Below are 26,044 nucleotides of genomic sequence, written 5' to 3' on the forward strand. Positions count from 1 at the left end.
GTGTGTGTGTGTGTGTGTCCCTTTACCCCCACTTTGTGGCATGCACAACATTTACACCTGTTAAAAAAATGTTAGTGATTTTTTTTCACTACATCAAAACCTGAAATGTAACTACAGTAGACCTAACTGTTAAAAATACTTAATGGAAAAGTGTTGTTTTTTGTGTTCTATTCTACAAAAGTGTCATGTTAATGTGTAATTCTTGTAAAATAGTATATTGTAAATTGCTGAGTTTTATTCTTATAAAATCTTTTAATAAATCAGCTTTCCTGTACGTCAGTGGTAAGAGCTCAGTGGTAAGAGCATTGCGTTAACAACGCAAGGTTGTGGGTTCGATCCCAGGGATTGCACATGTATAAATGTATAGGATAAAGCAATGTAAGTCGCTTTGGATAAAAGCGTCTGCCAAATGCATAAATGTAAATGTAAATCTTTTAATGAGTGGATTCTTGCGTGTGGGTAGGTGGGTTGATGGGGGGCACCTCTGATGCTGTTGCCCAGGGGCACCATGAGGTCTTAATACGCCTCTGCCTGTACGTTATATGCAACACGCTGTTGCTGCTCATCCAGGTGTATGTAAGCAGCATGGGTTTTAAGCCCTCGTTTACGAACTACTTCGCTCTATGATAACTAGTTATTCGGATATGCAACGCGCTATTGCAATCATGGACAGTTGGATAATCTTAGCTTTACCTCCACCATTGCTACTACAGTGCGCGAGTGTTGATCTCGCTGCCAGCACGGGTACTTTTCTCTCGGCGTCTGTTCCTTTAAGCAAGCGGCAGTGAGCTGACCGTACTAAGCTCACCGGAGAATGCAAACATGACGGTATTTCCAAGAGTGAACTGTCTGTTTTATGCATTTAGCTATACATTGCATGTTGTTCCGCTTACGGCTCGAAATAACTCTGGCAGTCGTTATAGAGTCTATGTAAGAGCAGGACGTGCCTGATCAGTGATTAAGTGTGAGATCTACATCTCTTGTCTGCACAACACGAACACCGTGTATCAGACATTGCGAGCCAGAAGTAAGTATACACCCTGGATGTATTGTAATTGGCACATAGACGCTTGCAGAATAAGTCACAACAGTGTTTCATATGAGCGGTGGAATCGAATCCGCTCCGCCAACGAAATTGCCCGCATTTTGCCGCTTACAGCATGTTTTTCCTTTGAAAATGAACTAGACAATCGCGATAGCCGCGTACCGTGCGAATCCACCATAGTGAACTTTGGGTGACACTCTCATTATCGCGTTTATCATCATGTGCTTGCTGTTTGCGCTTTGCTTGCTGGGTTCTCAAAATTCCGCGAGTCATTTCAAGCAGTCACATAAACCAAAGAAGTAAGGGGATACATTTCCCACACCGTACATTTAATATACGAGGCGCATACGGAGTGAGTTCTTTGCCGAGTTCATGGATGTCGAGAGTTACACAATTTAAAAGTGTTCAGGTAAATCGTGTGATCCTTCTGCAAGCATGGTAGGTAAGTCTTTTAATCGTATGCGATCATGATAGTGAGAGCTGATGTAGAGGTAAGCTATATAGCCAAAATTGTACATGATACAATGCAGTCACAATGTATTATCTGCTTGTTAACACTTGCTCATTCATCTCTGGTGCTATTTGTTGCAGGGTGTACGCTTCCCCTGCCAGCTTAACTGCTAGTTTACCCATTCGTCTCGTTATCAATTTGCTCATAACACTCTAGTGCCTTTTGTTGCAGGATGTGCACAGCCTACGGTTGGCTAAACATCTGATGCAAGGAACACTTTCTTGGGAACACTTCGGAACGTTCAAAATCGTCATCTGATTGGCTGAATTTTACAGGATTTCCGGGAGACATGAGCGTCGCGTTTTTAACGGTCCGCCTGGGAACAACACGAGCCTTCTGATCTAAGGTTTTTAAAAGGTTGCAATAGGAACTCTTCACGATCGACTAAACGCTTAATTCGTAAAAGTATTCTAGGTTAACTGCATAAACGATAATCATTGTTGCTGGTTATCTTTGACACGCACATGAATGTACACCGGTCTGATACTGCGGGGACATTTCCATGCCTCTAAACGTGACGTGGCACAAAACAAAACGTGATTGGGTTCTTTACCTGTCAGTTATATGGCCTCTTGGGCGGGCCTTGGCCAAAGAAGCAGTGAAGTTCCCAGACCTAGTGACACGTCAAATGACATGCTATGCACTTAAACTATGCAGGGGTTCTCAAAGTTTACATTCAAGGTCCGAATTGCAGTTTCATCGATATTAATTCGAATGCCCAGTAAAAAACATTGTTTTTGAACATTTTGAATTTGAACATTGTTCTTGTAAACAAGTTTTTTTTTTTTTGCTTTTGCTTGCTTTTTATTTTAAGCAAATCAACTCTTCATATGTTAATCATCATATTCATGGCGTCTAGTCGTACTTGCGTAAACTGTCTTAACTGTTAGATACAGTACTACTTTTAATACAACAAATGAAAAAATCCGTTCTCATTTACATATATTTTCGGTTCATGAAATGGTACTTAAGTGTAACTTTTAGTGAATCATGCAGCACAAAGGCGTCTGTGCAACAAACATGCGAATATTTACAGACAAACTATGTTCATGTTCATTTGCCCAGGCAGTCTGTAACGGTGACAGTTTTGGAAACAGCGTTTTGTTCAGTCAGTTGAATGTGCTGCTGTGTTCTGCCGGTCGCTGCACAGATAGAGCAAGAGAAAGACGAGCTGCGTTCGGCAAAGCAAAACAACGCGCTCGCGGGGCTGTACCGACAACATTTCTTTACCTGAAGAAAACTAAACACAGCAAGCCCGCAAAAACGGGAGGCGCCCGGCGCGCATAAGCAACGCGCAAAAGGCTCTCTGCCAACTGAAACAATTGAAAAAAGGCGCGTATAACAGCAATAAACGCTTTCTACGTGATCGGCCCCCTACACTGGTTTGTGCGCGTGGCGCGCATGCGTGTGTGGGTGTATGCGTGTTCGGCACTTGGCGGGTCCGGATCGAATTTCCTCCATGTCCGGACTTCGAGAAGGGCTGATAGTGTATGCATTTAAGAAGAATAGTATCATCCCAATGGAATACTAACCGGAAGTGTGCGTGGTTCACAGACGAGGGTAAATGACGTCAATCTCACAACTCAATGCATGTCAATGAAATCAATTTGTACATTGTACAAATAATGTAATTTTATGCTTCAATTTAATGCTGACTGAAGTCAAGCTTAGCAAATATTATTTTTTTTTTTGTTTATTTTTTCGAGCAGTTCTGATAGCTCAGCCTCCCTTCTGCCACATAAGCGAACTGCGACTGTTAGTGCGTGAAGTGTCCAGAGTTCCACACTCCATATTTTCGTTGAATGAGTGCATAATCCGGGTACCCATAGTGCACTTTCGAGAAATTTCAGTATGAAGGTCTGACTATGTGGGACTAGGGTGTACGCTTCCCCTGCCAGCTTACCAGTAGTTTAACCCTTCAGCTCGTTAACACTTGCTCATGTAACTCCGGTGCTATCGTTGCAGGGCGAATGCTTCCCCTGTCAGCTACTGCTAGTTTAACCGTTAACAACTTGCTCATGTAACACTGGTGCAATTTGTTGATGGGTGTACGCTTCCCTTGCCAGCTTTACTGCTAGATTAACCCATTCAGCTCGTTAACAACTTGCTCATGTAACACTTGTGAAATTCGTTGCAGAGTGTATGCTTCCCCCGCCAGCTTTACTGCTCGTTTAACTTGTTCTGTTTGCTAACAACTTGCTCCTATAACTCCGGTGCTATTCGTTACAGGGTGTATGCTTCCCATGGCAGTTTACTGCTCGTTTAACACTTTTGGTTTGCTAACAACTGCCCCATAACGCCGGTGCTATTTGTTTCAGCGTGTACAGTTCCCCGCCAGCCTAACTGCTAGTTTAAGCCATTCGTCTCGTCAAAAATGTCTCATGTAACTCTAGTGCTATTTGCAGGGTGTATGCTTCTTCTGACAGCTACAGCTAATTTAACCCATTTGGCACTTAACAACTTGCTCACCCAACTTGTGCAAATTGTGGCAGGGTACATGCTTCCCCTGCCAGCCGTACTGCTAGTTTAACCCAATGTCTGCATAATGAGGCACGTTCTTTATGCTATTTAGACATGCTTATTTGTTTGGGGGAATGATTTTGTTTTAGTGGCAATAATTTTGTTTTGGGGGACACTTATTGCTGCGCTCCTGCTATGTCCATGCAAGGCTGCATGGACGGGCAAAGAGTTTGCCCAGAACAGTTTCATTCCGCCAAACTAAATATATATGCTATCGTTAAATAATTGACGACAGTGGTCCTGACAGAAATCAAGCGTAGCGTTAGTTCTGGCAGGTCACGTGAGTTCTGTCATGAATCTCAGGGAAAGAGAACCCAATTGCAGGCAGCGGGGATGAAGGGGTTAACAAGGATGGTTTATTAACAAAATAAAACAAAACAAGAACCCACGTGGGGGAACAAACACTATTAACAAAAGAATCTTTACAAAAGGGAAAACAAAAACTTCCCTCAAGGGGGACAAAAACGAGAACTAAAATCATAAACGAACAAAACTCACTCATAAGCGATACGCAGAACAAGACAAGGCAGGGAAGGAAAGGAAAACGAGGAACCAGGACCACAGAGGATATAGTACTGACACCATTAAGCAAGGGCACACAAGCACATCACACGCGAACACATACAATGACTGAGCACAGGACATTGAAACATGAGGACTATATAAAGGGGAGGAAATCAAGAGGGAACAGGTGTGAGACATGAACTAATCAACAAGCAATAATGAGGGATACAAAAGGGTGGGAACACAGACAAAGACCAGAGAGAGTATCGAAGACCGAAAGGGTAAAAAAGACTCTCCACACATAACAAGGGATCCAGCCGTGATTCTGCCACATAACCAAGAAAGACATGACATGATGAGGCAGAATCACGACAAGTTCAGCTTGCATCAGCTGATCACATCAGGTGCAGCTAATCAACGTTAACCAAAAGTCATACAACACACACTAGACTGCGTCCTATTTAAGTTGCATTTCTTTTCTGCTTATCAGCTGCTTAATCGTGTTGCACTTAAAACCCACCTCCATCCCCATCTCCTCCTTATCTGCCTGTATCTTCGGATCTTTTAATTTAATCCTGTTACGCATCAGGAACTGTTCTGGTTCCCCAGGTGGTGGGACACGTATTGCTGCGCTCCTGCTATGTCCATGCAAGACTGCATGGACGGGGAAAGAGTTTGCCCAGAACAGTTTCATTCCGCCAAACTAAATATATGCTATCGTTAAATAATTGACGACAGTGGTCCTGACAGAAATATAATCGTATCGTACGAATCGTAGTCAAGCGAACATCCTGTAAGTGTCAGACCTGAAAACGCCCTTGTTACTCAAATAACAACTGTTATTGACTACTCGAGCCCTGCCCACTGGTTCATGCATGACAGTACTGAACACAAGCTGCACGGAACCAGTTCACGAGTTCACCTATGCAGATATTAACGATAGCAGGGGTGTAAAGGTTTGCGTATGTGGCGTGCTGTCCGTGGAGCAGGCTCCGAGTTTGCCGGCTCCCACTGAACCTGGAACACTACCCCCCGCTAGGGACGAGTGCCCCGAGTTCGGAATTGGCCCGAAACCCAGAACTCACCCCCCTGGGGAACCTGCTATGTTCGGTGTTCATGGAGAGGAGCCGGGGTGGTGGAGGGTTGCTGATAAACTGAGAGAATGGCGCAGGTAAGCGTTTGGTCTATATTTATGCTGGCTAGTGAGCTGATAGGCTAGGTGTCGTGATTGCTGATGTCGAACCAGCCGGGCTTGATTATATGCTCAGGCTCCTCCCGAACTTTGTTAATTAAGCTTCATTTCAACGCGGATTCCTTGAACAAGTTACAGGTCGACGCTTGGTTTTGCGGAGAGACTAAAATTAAAAAGCATTGCTGTGCTGTCAATATTGGATCCGATAGGAATGGTGCAGCAATCTTATGTGAGTAAAACATATTTGTACTATGCATCACTATTGCTTTGTTAGAGATCGCTTGATATGCCCTGATAGTATTACCTGGGGACCTCTAGTCATTTGTAATAATTGTAATCGGGACATATCTGTGATTTGGCGGGCTCATGTATCATTTTTCAAGGTTTTATCCACTGTTTGCGAATAATGGAGACTGTTTTGAAGTGTTTTGATCTTATTTCTGGTGCCAGGTCATATCCATATCTGCCAACACTGTCGTTTTGGCCGGGAGTCTACCGTTTGTTTATTTATCATGAAAACTATGACATTTGAGAACCACGATCGCGGTGATCTTCTGTCCGGTTCTTAAATGCTGACATGTACGGTGATATATCACTAAACACCATGCAACTGTAGGCTATACAAACTATACCCAAAGCCTTGCCATCACATCCGGGAAATAAGTCCGTAAATTTGAGTAAAATCATGTTATGTAACATTACGTCTAACCAAATTCACAGAAGGCTCCAACTAAGTCAACTACGCAAGCTGCTATCCAATCATAGCAGTGGGCGTTTACTTCCAAGTCTTCTATGTGGCCCGCCCTTAAAAACCGAGCATTTCTCCAGCCGGCCTCAAAACCAGGGTAGAAAAGAGCCTATTACTTGTTGATTTTGATGTTTATGAATGTAAAAACCATGCAAACGTCATAAGTAGACATCAGACAATAGTATAAAACAGTAAAAACGGTCAGTTCACTGCACATTTAATAAAATTCACCCTCAAGGCTGTTGTTCACCCTCTCTGCATGTGTAAACCCCCAGTGTTAACTTGCATTACACTCTTCACAAATAACTTTTAAACCTTTTCCAGGCTTAAAGCTTTTGTGTTATCAACCGTGTAAATCATTACATTCATTAAGCCTCTGGCGAACAACCAAACCATTTCAGAATGCATTACTTTGAACAGATCAGATTCAGCCCAAAAACCGTTCTGAATTAAAGCTTAACTGTCCTGATCCTGTCCTCCTTGCAAGTTTTCAAGTCTTGTGGACAGGGTCGTGACAGTGCCATGTCTTTTCAGCTTGTTGTGTTTTGTGTGGAAGCACATGGCCATTGTTTTTTTGCTTCGTGCCATGTGCTCTCCTGTCCCCTGTCTATACCCCGCCCCCTCGTTTCCTTGTCAAGCTTCCCGCCAATGTTTCATGACCCTCACCTGCCCACTGTAATTATCCCTCATTCTGTCACCCTTTATAATGCCCTTGTGCTTATTGACTTGTGCTGCTAAGTTGAATTTTGATGTGTTCCCTGTATGCAGTCCTGTGTCCTGTTACCAAGCCAAGAAGTTGGTTTTGAAGAGATTGAGTTTAAAATTCAGTTAAGTCTTGAGTTCCCTTTCTGTCGGTCTCTCGACGTTGTGTCGAACCGACAGAATGGGGTTTGTCTTGAGAACCTATCATCTTCTGAGTATTTAGAAAAGGCCAATGAAAATTGGCGAATGAAATTTGCATGCCGGGCTCCTCCCCGGATGTCCGGGTATAAGAGGGAAGCCGGCGTGCTCATTCATTCACCTTTTGTTCTTCAGAGCCTACGCATCTGATGAGCTTCTCTACGATCTTGGTGATCATTCTTTCTGCTGGAATCTACGACGTGGACAGCGGACGGTCCCTTCCTGCAGTGACTCTCCCCTGGGCGTCTCGGCAGTTCCGGAGGTGTTCGAGCAAATTTCCTTTTCTAAAAGAGCAAATTTCTCCAGCGTGGCTTGTCCCGCTGTTCTCATGGGTGCAACACACTCATCGAGGAGGGGGACGGACACAATGCCTGCTTCCAGTACGCTGGGGCAGACGTTGTGGATACGTCCTGCCCGCACTGCGGGCGGTGACGATTCAGACGTTGCGTCACAGGTGGCTGTGTTCCCACGGGACTCAGCCACCACCTCGTTTGCTCCCCGTTCCGTGGCGGCAGGACTACGGCCCTGCCGTCCGCTATGGCAAGCAGCGAGGGTGATATGAGGATTACTGTGAGCGATAATCCGCCAGCCACGGGCTCACGGACCGTTCACACCTCGTCTCGCTCGTCTGACCGTTCCCCAGGAGACGGTCCGCCGTCTTATTCCTCAATCACGTATTCGGACACGATGCGTGATGATGAGATGTCTCTTGCAGCATCGGGGGGTGACGTACTGCCATCCGACTCCGACGATTCCTCGGGCTCCCTCCCTCGGGGGGTCGAGCCCAGGAAGAAGCGGACGTCGAAATGTCAGCCATGCTTTCCCGGGCCGCCGTGAGTGTTGGGTTGCAGTGCCCGCACTGCCTCTCCCGGCGCTCGCGGCTGGCTACATGGCGCCTCGGGTTTGAGCGCGGCTCCAAGCCGCGCCCGCCCCCAGTGCCGTGTTTACCGGAAGTGCATGAGGAACTTTGTAAGACCTGGAACGCCCCTTCCCGGCACGTTTCACGTCAAACAAAGTTCTGTCACCCTCTCTTCCCTCGAGGTTGAGACAGCTGGAGGATACGTCGGTGTCCCCCAGGTGGAGTATGCCGCCGCGGTGCACTCGTGCCCGTAGGTGGCGGCCACCTGGGGGGGCTCGACCTAGACTCCCGTCCAAAGCATGTGGTGTCTCGGCATCTCTGGTGTCGAGAGCTTACATTGCGGCGGACCAAGCTGCCTCCTCTCTCCACGCTATGGCTCCTGCCAGGCCAGGGCGTTGAGAGAGCTCCACGAGGGTAAGACCGACCCAGCGCTTATGCAGGAACTCCGCGCCGCCACCGACCTCGCTCTACGGGCGACCAAGGTGACCACGCGGGCCCTGGGTCGGACGATGTCCACACTTGTGGTCCATGAGAAACTCCTCTGGCCAATACTTGCGCAGATGAGTAACGCTGAGAAGGTCCGCTTTCTCGACGTACCCGTCTCGCAAGGGGGGGCTGGTTGGTGTTACTGTCGAGGGTTCTCGACAGTAAAAAGCAGTCCTCCGTGCCGCAACTCGGCCGCCTCGGCCGTCGAGTCCCGTGCACTGTCTGCTTCCCAGCAGCCCTGGTCCTCTTCAACGCCCTCCAGTGACCTGGAGGAGACAGCGAAGAGGAGACCATCGCCCCATCAGCAGCCGCGGGCAGCGGCTGTCATGGGATCACCTCAGGGGGATCGAGGCTACCATTGGGCCCGACCCCAGCCACAGCGCTGGTAGGTCGGATAGGGACGGTTCCTGCCCCGTCCCTCCATCTGCTGGCCCCCTCCGGGGGGCTAGCGCCCACTTACTCTCAAAAAGGAGAGTTCCTCTCTCTCTGGGTTACCTCAGCCGCTCTCACCCTCTGCACGACGGTGAACGGCAAACTCGACGTTGCGTCATGGCAAAGCGCAATGTCGAGTATAAACACCAGCCCTCAGCACTCTCAGTCAGACAGTGCGTTGAGCTGCGCAGTCGCCAGGCAGGAAATATGGCAGAGCCGATCTCCTCCCCGGGGGGCCTCCCCTGGCAAGGAATCCGTACTGCTAGCCATCGAACCACCCTCCGCGGGGGCGATGAAGCAGATCAACCTCTAGTCCCCTGTCACAGTTCTGGGAGCCCCCAGACTGTCAGGCGGGCTGAGGAAGACGATCCGTCTCGGCTACGCGATTCAGTCGCTACACGTCCGCCCAAGTTCCGGGACGTCCTTTTACCTCAGGCAGAGGCAGGGATGCCCCCGTACTTCGGGCGGAGGTCGCCTCCCTTCTGGTGAAGGGAGCGATCGAGCCCGTCCCACCGGCCGAGGTGTTCAGCGGGTTTTACAGCCCGTACTTCATTGTCCCTAAGAAAGGCGGAGGGCTGCGCCCTATCTTGGGTCTGTGTGTTCTGAACAGGCACCTACACTAGCTGCCTTTCAGGATGGTCACGCAGAAGCGCATCCTGGCGTCCGTCAGGATGCCAGGATCATGGCAATCGACCTGAAGGACGCGTTCATGGCAATCGACCTGAAGGACGCGTACTTTCATGTCTCGATCCTCCCTCGACATCGGCCGTTCCGATGGTTCGCGTTCGAGGGACGGGCATATCAGTACAGGGTCCTCCCCTTCTGTCTGTCCCTGTCTCCACGAGTCTTTACGAAGGTCGTAGAAGCCGCCCTCCTTCCCCGTTGGGAAGGAGGTGTACGGGTACTAACTATCTCGACGACTGGCTCAAGTTTGGGCACACTCTCGAGATCTGTGATGTACACACAGGGACCTGGTGCTCCAGCACCTAGATCGGTGGGGCCACAGGTCAACTGAGATAAGAGCAAGCTCTCCCCGGGCAGAGCGTCCTCTTTCTCGGTATGGAACTCGACTCTGTCCTCACGAGCGGCCCCGCTCACCCCCAGGGAGGGGGGCGCGAGGACTAGCGCGCCCGGTCAGTGTTGAACTGCCTGAGATCAGACAGTCAGCGGTCCCACTGTAACAAGAGGCTCCTGGGATTCATGGCATCCTCGGCGGGGGTGGCCCCCCCTCGGGTCGATGCATATACGACTGCTCCAACACTGGCGGCAGAGTCAAGTTCCTTGGAGAGCGTGGCACACCGGCAGCAGGCGTTGGTCACATGCTTTTCTGCCGACACACCCTAAGGGGTGCCGTGTGCAACGGGCGAGCAGTGTCGGGGCGGTGGACGGACCCCCACCTGCGTTGGCATTCAACTGCCTAGAGTTGTGGGTTGTGCTACTTGCATTGAGGATCTTCCTCTCGTGCAGGGAAGCACGTGCTGGTCCGGTCGGACAGCACAGCTGCTGTGGCGTATTCTTCACTCACAGCAGCTAACATGACTCGCCCGACGCCTCCTCCTCTGGAGTCAGCAGGTGATCAGCTCCCTGCGAGCCACTCACATCCCGGGCATCCTGAACCAGAAAGCCGATGTGCTCTCTCGTCAGTTGACACCTTGCGGAGAGTGGTGACTCCCTCCCCGCGCAGCCGGCTCATTTGGGGGCAGTTTGGCCAGGCACAGGTGGTCCTGTTGCCTCCCCGAACTCCTCCCATTGTCCGCTTGAGTACTCCCTGTCCGAGGACCCTCGGCACGGATGCCCTTGCGCACAGCTGGCCGCGGGACAAGCGGAAGTACGCTTCCCCCCAGTGAGCCTCATTGCACAGGGCCTGTGCAAGGCCAGGGAAGAGGAGCATCAAGTGGTACTAGTTACGCCCCTTCGGCCTAACCAGAACTTGGTTCTCGGAGCTGAGGCTCTGACAACAACTCCCCCTGGCCGCTCCCCCTGGCGGACAGCTTCCCCAGGGGAAGGGGCACGTTACGGCATCCCAGGCAAAACCTGGTCTCCATGTCTGGACGGGACGAGGAGATCCTGAGTGACCCACCCCCGGTCCGGTTGGGACGTCACTCAGGCTAGGGCTTCGGCCACTGGGCGGCTATACGCCCATAGGTGGCGCCTCTTCTCGTCCTGGTGCTCTTCTCGGCGAGAAGACCCGCGGAGTTGCTCGGTCGGGTACGAGCTGTCCCGTCCTCAAGAGAGACGGGGGAGTAACCTCTCCCCCTCCACACTGGGAATGTATGTAGCCGCTACGGCCGCTCATCATGACCCGAGTGCTGGGTAGCCTCTGGGACAGCACGACCTGGTCATTAGGTTCCTAAGGGGCGCGAGAGGGTGACCACCTTATCCGCGCTCCGTACCCTCTTGCGACCTAGGTGGCGGGCCTCAAGAGGCCCCGCCCCCTTCGAGCCTCTCGGGGTTGCCGCTCTTTCTCAGTCTTGATAAAGACGGCTTTCCGCATGGCGCTCACCTCCAAGAGGGTAGGGGATCTACAAGCACCCTCCGTGTCCACAGATTGCCTAGAACTCGGGGCCGGGATTCTCACGTTATCTTGAGACCCCGCCCCGGCTACGTGCCCAAGGTTCCCACCACTCTCCCGAGAGACCAGGTGGTGAACCTGCAGGCGCTCCCCACCGGGGAGGAAGACCCAACCTATCCGTGTTTTGTCCAGTACGCGCACGGCGCCTCTACTTGGACCGCACGCAGAGCCCAGAAGCTCTGAGCAGCTCTTTGTCTGTTTCGGAGGTCAGCAGGAGGGCTGTCTCCAAACAGAGGCTGGCGCACTGGATCGTGGATGCCCTCGTTAGGGCATACCGATCTCTATTCGCCCCTGCCCGTTGGGAGTGAGGCACACCCCTCATGGGCACTGGCTCAGGGCGCCTCTCTGGCAGACATCTGCAGAGCTGCGGGTTGGGCTATGCCCAACAACTCCGTGAGGTTCTAATACCTACGCGCGGAACCGGTGTCAGCCCGCATCCTGGCAAGGTGTGGGACCGGCAGCCGGTAGGGCGTACGCCTGCGGAAGCCCTTCCCCCTCCGGGGGGAGCAGTGGCGATCCCGCCTCACTTCTTTCCCCTCGGGTAAAGAACAGGCATTCCATCCATCACTAAGCACCCTTCCAGGGGACAGGCTGGGCAGAGCAGCCCTGCCCCCTTAGGCCGGGGAACAGTTGAGTTATCTCCCACATAGCTCTAACCGGACCTAGTGCTCCAGACGTGGTAACCCCCCCTCCGTGGGCTGTTCCGTCTGATGTATCCTCATGAATGGTTCCCACCTTGGCAACCCATGACCTCCCCAGGTGGACTCCCACCTTGCGGTTAACTCCTGCAGTCCGCACATTCCTCCCATGAGTTCTCCCCTGATGGTGAGACCATGTGGTGTCTCCACTAATTCCTCCCTACGGTAGGTAGTGGCCTCTGCAGCGTTTTTCCCCCCCAGGGGGGAATAATGCTTACCCAGTGGCCCGTACGGTGCCGGGCGGCTTCTCGCCATTTAGAGAATCAGGCCTCCGCCCGTGACGGCCGGCGTTAGGGGGCTTCCCAACTTTTTGTGGAAAGCTCTGGGTCCCCCTTCCTCTCCACTGGAAGGTCATAATTTCGCGTTAGCGTGTTCGTCTGACTCGCCCAGGCCAGTCAACGTCGCTCCGCAGAGATTGTGACGCGGCTCAGTGCTGTGGCGTTTTCCATAGGAACCCCATTCTGTCGGTTCGACACAACGTCGAGAGACCGACAGAAAGGGAACGTCTTGGTTACGGATGTAACCTCGGTTCCCTGATGGAGGGAACGAGACGTTGTGTCCCTCATGCCACAACACTGGCCGCCCACCCCAGCGGTCGGGGGAGGATGCTTTAGGCTCCTCAAACAAAAGGTGAATGAATGAGCACGCCGGCTTCCCTCTTATACCCGGACATCCGGGGAGGAGCCCGGCATGCAAATTTCATTCGCCAATTTTCATTGGCCTTTTCTAAATACTCAGAAGATGATAGGTTCTCAAGACAAACCCCATTCTGTCGGTTCGACACAACGTCTCGTTCCCTCCATCAGGGAACCGAGGTTACATCCGTAACCAAGACGTTTTGTTGCTGTTTCCCCCCTCGTGGGTTTTTCTTTGTTAAATAAAGACTTTTGAGTTAAAGTGCTTTCTGCATTTGGATTCTGACATACCCTGACATTAACGTGCTCATTAATCCATCATGTTGGAAAACGTAATATGACTGAATGACTCCCTAGAAGCACAGAAACACGTTTGTGTCCCATTTGACATTTTTAGCTGCCGGACAATTAACAGCATCCTAAGGTCTTGTTCATAATCTAGATTTAGATGTGGTAGGACGTGCACGAGAGCAGAAACGTTCTCTTTGTGCGAAGAACAACCTCTCTTAATGTCTGCTATACCATGTCCATTAGGCTTTAACTGTATTTTAATGACGGCCTATTCATGCAATAATTATACCCCGTAGAAACAATCAACACTGTGATGATATTACTGCAGTGATTTATAATGGGTTTACACAGCTAAGTGGCATTTTGGATATACAGTATACATGGAAACTCATGCATCATCTCTAGACTGTAAATACATACCATAGTTGTCTCAGCGATGGAGCCAAAACTGTTAATGAATATGTTGCATGATACATTCACAGGTGGTCCTGGACAAAGAAGAAGCAGAGCAGTCACACAAATAGTACAATTGGTTGTGTGCAGTGATTGTCACATGTGAAATATTTATTATGTTTCTTTGCTGAAAGTCTTAATCTGAATTTTTCCCATGCAATGAAAGTGAATAGTGTAGGGTATGGTCGGATAAAAGTTTACCATCTGTGATCGTAAAACACAGTAACCTCTCAGCAGTACTGCGACCAGGCACCAACAAGTCTGGCCAACTGTCCTATTCTCAACACCTTCATCACTGACCAGGACAGATTCGTATACTCTCCCCTGGACTTCAAATGAGGTTCTTGGGGGAGGACAGGACTGTTCACCAAAGTGAGAAAAGCCATGTGGCCCCCAGGGACTGAGAGCCTCAAATTCTTCCAAAAGAATGTCTCTTTCCTTAGCCACAAAAGACTGGTTTAAAGTGTATACACATGAATCTCCACATTGTATGCTTGTCTCTATGTTATTCTCCTTCACCTATAACCTCAAAGGCATATGTGCTTAGTGGTATTCTGTGTATATTTACATTCTTGTCCAAACTACAGGTCAATGTAATTGTAACTCTTTCATGTTTCATATCTACGTGTTTCCCTTTTCATGTCTTAGAATATGGTGTATTCACTTCAATACTTCCATAAAAAGAAGAAACTAAAATGTCCCAGAAATGGCAGCTGACATTTCGCACCAATGACGTCATTTGGAGCCAGTAATGAACGAACGTTAGGTACCGCCCATGTCACATTCTATTTATATGACATATTATAACTTTGAATTTGAAGTGTAATTTAATTTGGTTATTTAATTTTGGTTTGGCTCACGTCCTGTTCATTTACATGGAGAGGGTGGGGTTTATAAACGATACTGTTATGCATAATTCTTTGCATCTATTGGTTGCACCTTTTACCCATGACCCTGCCATTCATCATTCACCATCCACCATCCATCCCTGGTCATTCTCTGCTTCAAGCATTAGATTATTCCAAGGTGCTGTCCTAAATCTTTCCAAAACTCTTTGCATGGACAAGTTTGAAGTAGTAGCTTCTGGAGGGGGGTCCTTTGCCAGTTTAATAATTTAGGAAAGCTGTGGCTGATTAATGGTTTAGGTCCAGGGCTATTTTGTAACTGAATAATGACGGCTCAGGGTGTGTTCAGGGTCACAGCAGAACAATCTAACTGAAGCCAGCCAGAGGCAACTGGAACTGGGAGATGTGAAACTGTATTATGTAATAGCATAAAAAGTTTATAGTTTCATAGCATGAAACCGGCTTCCATTTGCAGGAACAAAAGATAAAGCAGCAATGATTATTTATCTAATCATTTTGAAGAACAGCAAGAAATTGACATTTTACAAAATAAAGGTTAATACCCAGTAGAGAAATGAAATAACATGAGATGCTTCTCTCAAGGAGAAAAGGAAGAGAAAAAGAGAGAATAAGGTGTTTGTACTTTACCTTTAAAGTTCGGCCGAATTCTGGCATCATAGCCTGAGGTTCTTCCCATGAGCTTGTCAAGGAAGTCAGATGGTGACATGGGTGCTGTTCTTCCTCGAGTGTGTTCTGGTTCTTTGGATGCTACCAGACTGCAAAATAAAGAGAGATAAAATAGGGGACAGATTTTAGCAAACCGACCGTGACAGTCAACAAGGCCACAAATGTAAAGGGTTATACTAATGCCATCTGACGTCAAATATTCAGGGATTCCATTTAAGGCTTAAACAAACCTAGAATAAAAGGGCCTCATTCAGATGAGATTTAAGTCTGCACATTTAAATTAGAACCTTTATATCAAATTGACCATCTTGAACATTAGATTCAGCAGGATATAATGATGCCCATGTGAGGAGAGCTATTTATGAGCTGTATGTTATACAACTATAACAGCGACATTATTTAACTGTACACAATGTTCTGTTAGAGTTAAACTTGTATAATTCCGTGTATGCCAACCTGTTGAAATTGTACTGATCCATATAAGGTAATTGTTTGCATAGGCGTAATGGATTAAACTGAACACAGTGGATAAAACACCCTGTATGACACAAAGCAAAACTGCTGCTATATAGTATTTTCTAATATTTACTTTGCGTAATGATTGACTATTGATAGACTATTTTCTCAAGGCCTTATATTCCATTCAATATTTACAATGAACATCCACAGTAAATGGAAGTTCTGTCAATTGACAATAATAAATCTTGAATAATGATTTATGGTGTCAGCGTCAATATCCCTGTTGTTAGTGTGCCAACATATCACGGCAGTGAGCTCGCGATTCCTGTGGATTCAATTCCTGTCTCAAAGGTCCTTTGCTGCTCCGCGGTCCCCTATATCTCCACTGAACGCTTTCCTCTCTGTTATCTATCCTGTCCTATTAAAGTCATACATAGTCCTTTAAATATATTTACAAAAAAGAGTTGTCATTCTGAGTTATTTTATGTCTGATCATTTATCAGTTTTATTTCTTTTAATTCAGTTGTTGCATTCATTTGTTCCTCAAGGAAAAGTTAGACACAAAGCAAATGTGAAAGAAAGAAACTACCTACTGTCATGGCTCTGCTTCCTTAGTCATGTTTTTCTTGGTCCTGTAGCAGAGCCATGGCAAAGTCTTTGGTTATGTGTGGAGAGAAACATATTATTGTCCGTTTGACAATAATATACGTTCTCTCCAGTGTCTTGTCATTGGCCCCATTCCTCTCGTTTCTTCGTTATCTTTCCCTGAGTGTTCAATGTCCCACACCTGCCCCATGTCGTTATCCCTCGTTTGTCTTCCCTATATATACCCTCTTGTTTCTTTGTCCTGTGCTCTTGTATTGCGTTGTGCTGATTGTGTTAGTGTTAGTGTTAGTGTTAGTGTTAGTGTTAGTGTTAGTGTTAGTGTTAGTGTTAGTGTTAGTGTTAGTGTGCTTACCCATGTTCACCCATGTTCCTGTTCCTTGCCTGTTCGTGTTTTGTGAGTTTTGTGCCTTTTATGATTTAAGACGTTTGGTCGTGTCTTTGAGTTTAGTTTATTTGTCTTGTTTTCATTTTGCCCCCTCGTGGGAAGTCTTTTGTTTTATTTATAGTTCTTAGTTCTGTTTTCCCCCATTGTGGGTGTTTTTGTTCGGTTTTGTTTAAAAATAAATATCTGTTAACCCCTTCACTGCCTGCCTGCGCTTGGGTTCTTCTGCCAATTTCCCTGACACCTACAAAATTTTAATTCACTGAATTGTTTGCCTACATCATTTTGATGTATTTCTAGGAATGTGTGGGCATTTTATTTATCTTTTTGTTTAAATAATCAGGAGAGAGATGTCACAAAATAATCTACACTGTAGCTATGTGCATTTTTCCAACTAAATGTGGCTATGCTAAATAGATCAAAAAGAATATACTGTATTTAAAAAATAAAAAATCTGTACTGCTGCTCACTCTGTGGATGGTTTTCAAATGTTATTAATTGTTTAATTATGAGTTTTATTGTAGATGTCAGATCTAACAAACTGACAGGGCAGTGAACTGAGCATGAAGAGCTGTTACATCTAGTTTGATCTGTGACATTCCTCCTCTCTTCTCTCAAGCAGTATGACAGTATGACTTCTGATGAAACACACCATCATTATCATCTCATGGTTTTTGCTAAGCATAGGTCCAAGGTCAGAGATTTCGGGGCACATGATGCAGAATCATAGCATTACTGACACTTGCTCCATTCTCCGAATTGACAGGAGCACACAAATACAACTCTAAGGCTGCTTTGCTCAGCATGGATCGGCTTTCCTAGACACTTTTCACAGAACCATTCTTCTGTTGCCAGTTATTATCATGTTCCCTCATTTTATGTGGCTTTCTGTTGTCTTTGTTTCAAAGGTCTGAAACAAAAGAAAATCAAACCAGATTAAAGAAAATCACAAGTGAATGCAGCCCGAGTGTTTCTCTACACTTAGCTTCAGTAACACAGAGGATGAATTTGAATTGCCTTCTACCCTATCAATAGCCAACCACAAAGAAGGATCTCAGTCGGCCATAAGTAGAAAGCCCACATTGAGCATCTTTCCGAGGCAGAGTTCAATACACTGTGGCTTTCTCATCAGATTTTGTCATTAAATGATTTGTTTTCACTAAACTTTGTGGGGCGGTTTGCCGGACAGGGATTAGTTTAAGACAGGACTTGGTTAAATTAGGATATTTAAGTCGTTTTTAAAAATATACTTTACAAAAACCATTACTGGTGGGCATCTTGAGACAAAACAATCACACTGATATATTTTAAGATATGTGAGTGCAAACTGTTTTCGATTAAGACACCTCTAACATTTAAGTTAGTCTTGAACTAGGCTTAAGCCTTGTCCGGGAAACCACCCCTGTAAATACAGTTGTTAGAGCTGGTTCAGTGCTTTCAGTGTGTGAAATATTGAGACGGTTACGGGTTGAACCTGCGACAGCACAAATGGTAGATTAACATAAACTCATCACTGATTCTGCCTTAGAAACTGACAGCAGCGTTTGAGGAAAAGCTTTAGGCTTTGAGCATTGTGTCTCTGCTGTGGGCCCTGCCTGACTGTGCAGAATTGTTCTAGCGAGTCGACAGTGCACCTCGCACCTTTGTTCCCAAGAACAGCAGGTTAACCGTGAACCTCCAATTAATAAGCTCTTTCTCAGCAGAGAGATCCAAGCATCAGGCAACATTCTCTTTCTTCCTCTCTCTTCTTTTTTCTCAAAACATTTTCTCTGAAGTCCTGATCTAAGGGACAGGAAGAAACACTGCTGCCAGAGAAAGCTTTAAGCTATGGATTTGCTTTCCCAAACCCGTGAAGAAATCACCTCTGGGTTCAGATGTCTTACTGGTTTCCTCCAGCCCCAGATATATTGTCCTTGACACTCCCCCACTTCCATCCCACTAATACCGAAGGAGGACTAGAGACAGTTGCCATGGAAACCATAGGCCAAAGAGTCATCAATGGTGGTCAACAGAGCGAGGTAGACACACTCTCGAGTCGATCGAAGTGGATTTAGAAGATGTGTGAATGAATTCTAACTCCGTGCACTGAAGAATCAGTAACGAGAAATAAAATAATATACTGTATGGTTACAGTTAACTGACAGTTGACAGTATAAAGGCCTACTCTCACACATTCGCTTCTCAAATCTGCCAGAGCTTTAAAGGCTAAGATTCATGGCAAAGTCAATAAATTGGTCATTGGTGAACATCACGCTAAGCAATGAGAGACTGACCATTTTCCCAATGACAACAGAAATCTTTTACAATCCTTGTATTTTGCCTCAGATGTCAAAATTATGGTTAAAATTTTACCCTGAGGTTAAATTTTACAGATATTTGTAAAAATAAAACTTTGAAAGAAGACAAGACCAAAAATGAGAGAGAGGCGAAAAGAGATAAAAGGAAGGATAAGAATGACAGATAAGACAGAGCAGTACTTTAGATGTCTTCATTTGACCACAAATGAGAGAAAAGCACAGTAGAAGACACAAGTCGTTTTGGAGAGAGCAAGAATGAATGTGACAGATAGAGGGAGAAACCCATTGATAGCAGGACAGCTGAGATAAATTAACTGAAAGCATCAGTTCACAGTCCAGCAATTACAGAAGAATTATAGCTTCACCTTTACAGTGACGGCTCTGACTTAATCAAAAACCTTTACACGCCACACGCGGTTCACTTCACATTTAGTCTCAGTTATAACTATAAATACCAAAAATTAGGAATATGTCAGTTGCTTATTGATAATCTCATATCTCACATCTTGTAGTTTGTGTTAACATTGTTAAATGACATATCATACAAAATATAAAAACATTACTTATTATTCAGTGTTAAAAATATCTCCCATTTGGTCATGACTCATTAGTTTCTTATTGCATTAAATCGACATGCACCCCAATAGCTATACAAACTCAAAACCAGATGCTTATTGCATTAGATGAACATGCATCACAATAATTATACAGCCATACAACCAGCTGCATATTAAAAAAAACTACAACCAGATGCTTATTGCATTCAATAAACATGCATTACAATAAATTTACACCTACACAACCAGCTGCTTATTGCATCAAATCAGCATGCATCATAATAACTATACGACCATATAACCATATAACAGCTGCTTTGCTTATTTTCCATCTCATTCTGCTTAGCATGTCTGTAAAATGCATCCAGTTAATATGAGTAGAACTAGCTGCAGTTGTGTTGTCCCCCCTCTAGGCCTCAGTCTCATTGGGCTGTCATTGCTGTGGGACAAAACAGCCACCCCCACTCCACAGGAAAACTGTTGGATCTGGGTGACCTGTCCTGTCACCGCGGTGCTCGCTGTGTTGTCTTGTTTGCTAATGCGAGGAGACTGGCCACAATTTGGCTCCTTCGCTTTGCAGTGTTTCACCATCTATTAACATTGTCCACTGTCATTTTTGTGTCGCATGTTGTGCGAAACACTGATGGACCTTGCGTTGTTTAGCTGACGGGCACAGACTGGCCATCAGACTGAAGTGTGCTGTACAAGCTAATATGTCTTCTCCTGTTAAAGTGCTGGTTGTTTTTTAAAGGGAACACGTAAGGTAACGTGTATGGGAATGTGTTGCTACACTATCCACACACTCTCATTTTGGGACTGTCAGCTTCAGTTTGTCATTATAGGACAAGTATTACTGTGACATCTGGTAGTCATGTAAATGATAAATCCTGTCAAGCCAGCCTGAATGAAACTTAGTTTGGAGATATCGCATTGTTGCCTGGTAACCAATTTATCACCACCGTATCAAAAAATAAACAAATAGATGTATATAAGAATTAAACTACGGTGTATACAGAGAAAGTGCAAATTTAACATAGAATTTAAATTATTTGATTAATTTTGGGAGTTTTCTCTATACAACACAAAGAAAAGATATTGAAAAAGATATTGATGATGGTGGATTAATCCCAAGGTGTCAATTGCATGTGTTTGTAATACAATCAACACAATGATTTGGATGCTTGGTGATGCAGCCCATAAAATAAATCGTGTTGTTCCGAATAAAATATATTGATTTCCTGTGAGAGGAAAGGTTGCCATTGAGATTGCTTGACTGACTGGCCTTTATCCACCCTGTATCAGATATTTTATGACTCAAGAGTTCAGGGAGGTTTTACATTTTCAGTTTCAGTTACTGTACATACACAATGTACAACAACTCATCTACCATAAGTAACTACCATCTTTCTAAACAGTTTTTTATGGTACAAACTGCCACGTATTCTGCCAGTTGAAGCTTCTTCATCATAAATGCTCCAAATCATAAATGCTCCAGATAATACAAACACGCTGTGAACAGATTGCTTGATTTTTGTTAAATTGCTTCAAAACTGGAAGTGATCGAAGAATCTTCCCTCACCCATTTTAAACACTCATCCATGCACATCAAACCCATGAAAGCGTGTGATCACAAAATTGGTAGAGATGACTTCCATTGCTTAGAGAGGGTATTACAGTACTATACATTCGCCCCACAAAAGCAAAACCTCTAGCAAACATAAATAAACACATTTCTAGTAACCACCATGTCCAATTGAAACAATCAAGATATGTCCGGTGCCCTGTCCTGTCCAGCCGGTGCAGCAGCCGGCTGCTGGTGGGAAACAGGGCAGGTGGGAAACATTAGACACGACAGGGAAGCAATACATGAAACGAGAGGGGCGGGCCAATGACAAGACACGAGAAAGCACATGAGATGTAAAAAACAAACAACTCATGGCTTTCTCACAATTGTCCTTGACACTCCCCCACTTCCATCCCACTAATACCGAAGGAGGACTAGAGACAGTTGCCATGGAAACCATAGGCCAAAGAGTCATCAATGGTGGTCAACAGAGCGAGGTAGACACACTCTCGAGTCGATCGAAGTGGATTTAGAAGATGTGTGAATGAATTCTAACTCCGTGCACTGAAGAATCAGTAACGAGAAATAAAATAATATACTGTATGGTTACAGTTAACTGACAGTTGACAGTATAAAGGCCTACTCTCACACATTCGCTTCTCAAATCTGCCAGAGCTTTAAAGGCTAAGATTCATGGCAAAGTCAATAAATTGGTCATTGGTGAACATCACGCTAAGCAATGAGAGACTGACCATTTTCCCAATGACAACAGAAATCTTTTACGTCAAGCCCTGTCCAGCCGGCCTTCCAGCCGGCGTCAAGCCCTGTCCAGCCGGCCTTCCAGCCGGCGTCAAGCCCTGTCCAGCCGGCCTTCCAGCCGGCGTCAAGCCCTGTCCAGCCGGTCCCTGGGAGACTCCCAGGGCCAAAGACTGTTGCCCCCGGGACTCCTCCTAAGTCCCCCAGGACTCAGCGCCCTCGAGCGCAGCCGGGGACTGGGACTGGGACCTGGAGGTGCTCATTAAAGGGGGGGCTTCTGTCATGGCTCTGCTTCCTTAGTCATGTTTTTCTTGGTCCTGTAGCAGAGCCATGGCAAAGTCTTTGGTTATGTGTGGAGAGAAACATATTATTGTCCGTTTGACAATAATATACGTTCTCTCCAGTGTCTTGTCATTGGCCCCATTCCTCTCGTTTCCTCGTTATCTTTCCCTGAGTGTTTAATGTCCCACACCTGCCCCATGTCGTTATCCCTCGTTTGTCTTCCCTATATATATACCCTCTTGTTTCTTTGTCCTGTGCTCTTGTATTGCGTGTACTGCGTTGTGCTGATTGTGTTAGTGTTAGTGTTCGTGTGCTTACCCATGTTCCTGTTCCTTGCCTGTTCGTGTTTTGTGAGTTTTGTGCCTTTTATGATTTAAGACGTTTGGTCGTGTCTTTGAGTTTAGTTTATTTGTCTTGTTTTCATTTTGCCCCCTCGTGGGAAGTCTTTTGTTTTATTTATAGTTCTTAGTTCTGTTTTCCCCCATTGTGGGTGTTTTTGTTCGGTTTTGTTTAAAAATAAATATCTGTTAACCCCTTCACTGCCTGCCTGCGCTTGGGTTCTTCTGCCAATTTCCCTGACACCTACAAAATTTTAATTCACTGAATTGTTTGCCTACATCATTTTGATGTATTTCTAGGAATGTGTGGGCATTTTATTTATCTTTTTGTTTAAATAATCAGGAGAGAGATGTCACAAAATAATCTACACTGTAGCTATGTGCATTTTTCCAACTAAATGTGGCTATGCTAAATAGATCAAAAAGAATATACTGTATTTAAAAAATAAAAAATCTGTACTGCTGCTCACTCTGTGGATGGTTTTCAAATGTTATTAATTGTTTAATTATGAGTTTTATTGTAGATGTCAGATCTAACAAACTGACAGGGCAGTGAACTGAGCATGAAGAGCTGTTACATCTAGTTTGATCTGTGACATTCCTCCTCTCTTCTCTCAAGCAGTATGACAGTATGACTTCTGATGAAACACACCATCATTATCATCTCATGGTTTTTGCTAAGCATAGGTCCAAGGTCAGAGATTTCGGGGCACATGATGCAGAATCATAGCATTACTGACACTTGCTCCATTCTCCGAATTGACAGGAGCACACAAATACAACTCTAAGGCTGCTTTGCTCAGCATGGATCGGCTTTCCTAGACACTTTTCACAGAACCATTCTTCTGTTGCCAGTTATTATCATGTTCCCTCATTTTATGTGGCTTTCTGTTGTCTTTGTTTCAAAGGTCTGAAACAAAAGAAAATCAAACCAGATTAAAGAAAATCACAAGTGAATGCAGCCCGAGTGTTTCTCTACACTTAGCTTCAGTAACACAGAGGATGAATTTGAATTGCCTTCTACCCTATCAATAGCCAACCACAAAGAAGGATCTCAGTCGGCCATAAGTAGAAAGCCCACATTGAGCATCTTTCCGAGGCAGAGTTCAATACACTGTGGCTTTCTCATCAGATTTTGTCATTAAATGATTTGTTTTCACTAAACTTTGTGGGGCGGTTTGCCGGACAGGGATTAGTTTAAGACAGGACTTGGTTAAATTAGGATATTTAAGTCGTTTTTAAAAATATACTTTACAAAAACCATTACTGGTGGGCATCTTGAGACAAAACAATCACACTGATATATTTTAAGATATGTGAGTGCAAACTGTTTTCGATTAAGACACCTCTAACATTTAAGTTAGTCTTGAACTAGGCTTAAGCCTTGTCCGGGAAACCACCCCTGTAAATACAGTTGTTAGAGCTGGTTCAGTGCTTTCAGTGTGTGAAATATTGAGACGGTTACGGGTTGAACCTGCGACAGCACAAATGGTAGATTAACATAAACTCATCACTGATTCTGCCTTAGAAACTGACAGCAGCGTTTGAGGAAAAGCTTTAGGCTTTGAGCATTGTGTCTCTGCTGTGGGCCCTGCCTGACTGTGCAGAATTGTTCTAGCGAGTCGACAGTGCACCTCGCACCTTTGTTCCCAAGAACAGCAGGTTAACCGTGAACCTCCAATTAATAAGCTCTTTCTCAGCAGAGAGATCCAAGCATCAGGCAACATTCTCTTTCTTCCTCTCTCTTCTTTTTTCTCAAAACATTTTCTCTGAAGTCCTGATCTAAGGGACAGGAAGAAACACTGCTGCCAGAGAAAGCTTTAAGCTATGGATTTGCTTTCCCAAACCCGTGAAGAAATCACCTCTGGGTTCAGATGTCTTACTGGTTTCCTCCAGCCCCAGATATATTGTCCTTGACACTCCCCCACTTCCATCCCACTAATACCGAAGGAGGACTAGAGACAGTTGCCATGGAAACCATAGGCCAAAGAGTCATCAATGGTGGTCAACAGAGCGAGGTAGACACACTCTCGAGTCGATCGAAGTGGATTTAGAAGATGTGTGAATGAATTCTAACTCCGTGCACTGAAGAATCAGTAACGAGAAATAAAATAATATACTGTATGGTTACAGTTAACTGACAGTTGACAGTATAAAGGCCTACTCTCACACATTCGCTTCTCAAATCTGCCAGAGCTTTAAAGGCTAAGATTCATGGCAAAGTCAATAAATTGGTCATTGGTGAACATCACGCTAAGCAATGAGAGACTGACCATTTTCCCAATGACAACAGAAATCTTTTACAATCCTTGTATTTTGCCTCAGATGTCAAAATTATGGTTAAAATTTTACCCTGAGGTTAAATTTTACAGATATTTGTAAAAATAAAACTTTGAAAGAAGACAAGACCAAAAATGAGAGAGAGGCGAAAAGAGATAAAAGGAAGGATAAGAATGACAGATAAGACAGAGCAGTACTTTAGATGTCTTCATTTGACCACAAATGAGAGAAAAGCACAGTAGAAGACACAAGTCGTTTTGGAGAGAGCAAGAATGAATGTGACAGATAGAGGGAGAAACCCATTGATAGCAGGACAGCTGAGATAAATTAACTGAAAGCATCAGTTCACAGTCCAGCAATTACAGAAGAATTATAGCTTCACCTTTACAGTGACGGCTCTGACTTAATCAAAAACCTTTACACGCCACACGCGGTTCACTTCACATTTAGTCTCAGTTATAACTATAAATACCAAAAATTAGGAATATGTCAGTTGCTTATTGATAATCTCATATCTCACATCTTGTAGTTTGTGTTAACATTGTTAAATGACATATCATACAAAATATACAAACATTACTTATTATTCAGTGTTAAAAATATCTCCCATTTGGTCATGACTCATTAGTTTCTTATTGCATTAAATCGACATGCACCCCAATAGCTATACAAACTCAAAACCAGATGCTTATTGCATTAGATGAACATGCATCACAATAATTATACAGCCATACAACCAGCTGCATATTAAAAAAAACTACAACCAGATGCTTATTGCATTCAATAAACATGCATTACAATAAATTTACACCTACACAACCAGCTGCTTATTGCATCAAATCAGCATGCATCATAATAACTATACGACCATATAACCATATAACAGCTGCTTTGCTTATTTTCCATCTCATTCTGCTTAGCATGTCTGTAAAATGCATCCAGTTAATATGAGTAGAACTAGCTGCAGTTGTGTTGTCCCCCCTCTAGGCCTCAGTCTCATTGGGCTGTCATTGCTGTGGGACAAAACAGCCACCCCCACTCCACAGGAAAACTGTTGGATCTGGGTGACCTGTCCTGTCACCGCGGTGCTCGCTGTGTTGTCTTGTTTGCTAATGCGAGGAGACTGGCCACAATTTGGCTCCTTC

The 26,044-nt window shown here is 45.4% G+C and overlaps 1 protein-coding gene across 4 annotated transcripts in view; it reads right to left on the reverse strand.

Annotated features, from left to right (window-relative positions):
- The window catches only part of glra3 (glycine receptor, alpha 3), a 152,739-nt gene that overhangs the window by 34,547 nt on the left and 92,148 nt on the right, over nt 1-26,044 (reverse strand). For 3 of the 4 annotated variants that reach the window (XM_057332478.1, XM_057332476.1, XM_057332477.1), the window contains exons 2-3: nt 15,340-15,467; nt 13,814-13,881 (exon numbers count right to left, since the gene is read on the reverse strand). In XM_057332478.1, coding sequence (XP_057188461.1) covers nt 13,814-13,881; nt 15,340-15,418 — 147 coding nt within the window. In that variant the 5' untranslated portion in view covers nt 15,419-15,467. The remainder of the gene's footprint in view (nt 1-13,813; nt 13,882-15,339; nt 15,468-26,044) is intronic. The other variant, XM_057332479.1, reaches the window with a different exon arrangement.

This window comes from Triplophysa rosa, linkage group LG4 (genome assembly GCF_024868665.1).
Source record: "Triplophysa rosa linkage group LG4, Trosa_1v2, whole genome shotgun sequence".
In the NCBI taxonomy this organism is placed as follows: Eukaryota; Metazoa; Chordata; class Actinopteri; order Cypriniformes; family Nemacheilidae; genus Triplophysa; species Triplophysa rosa.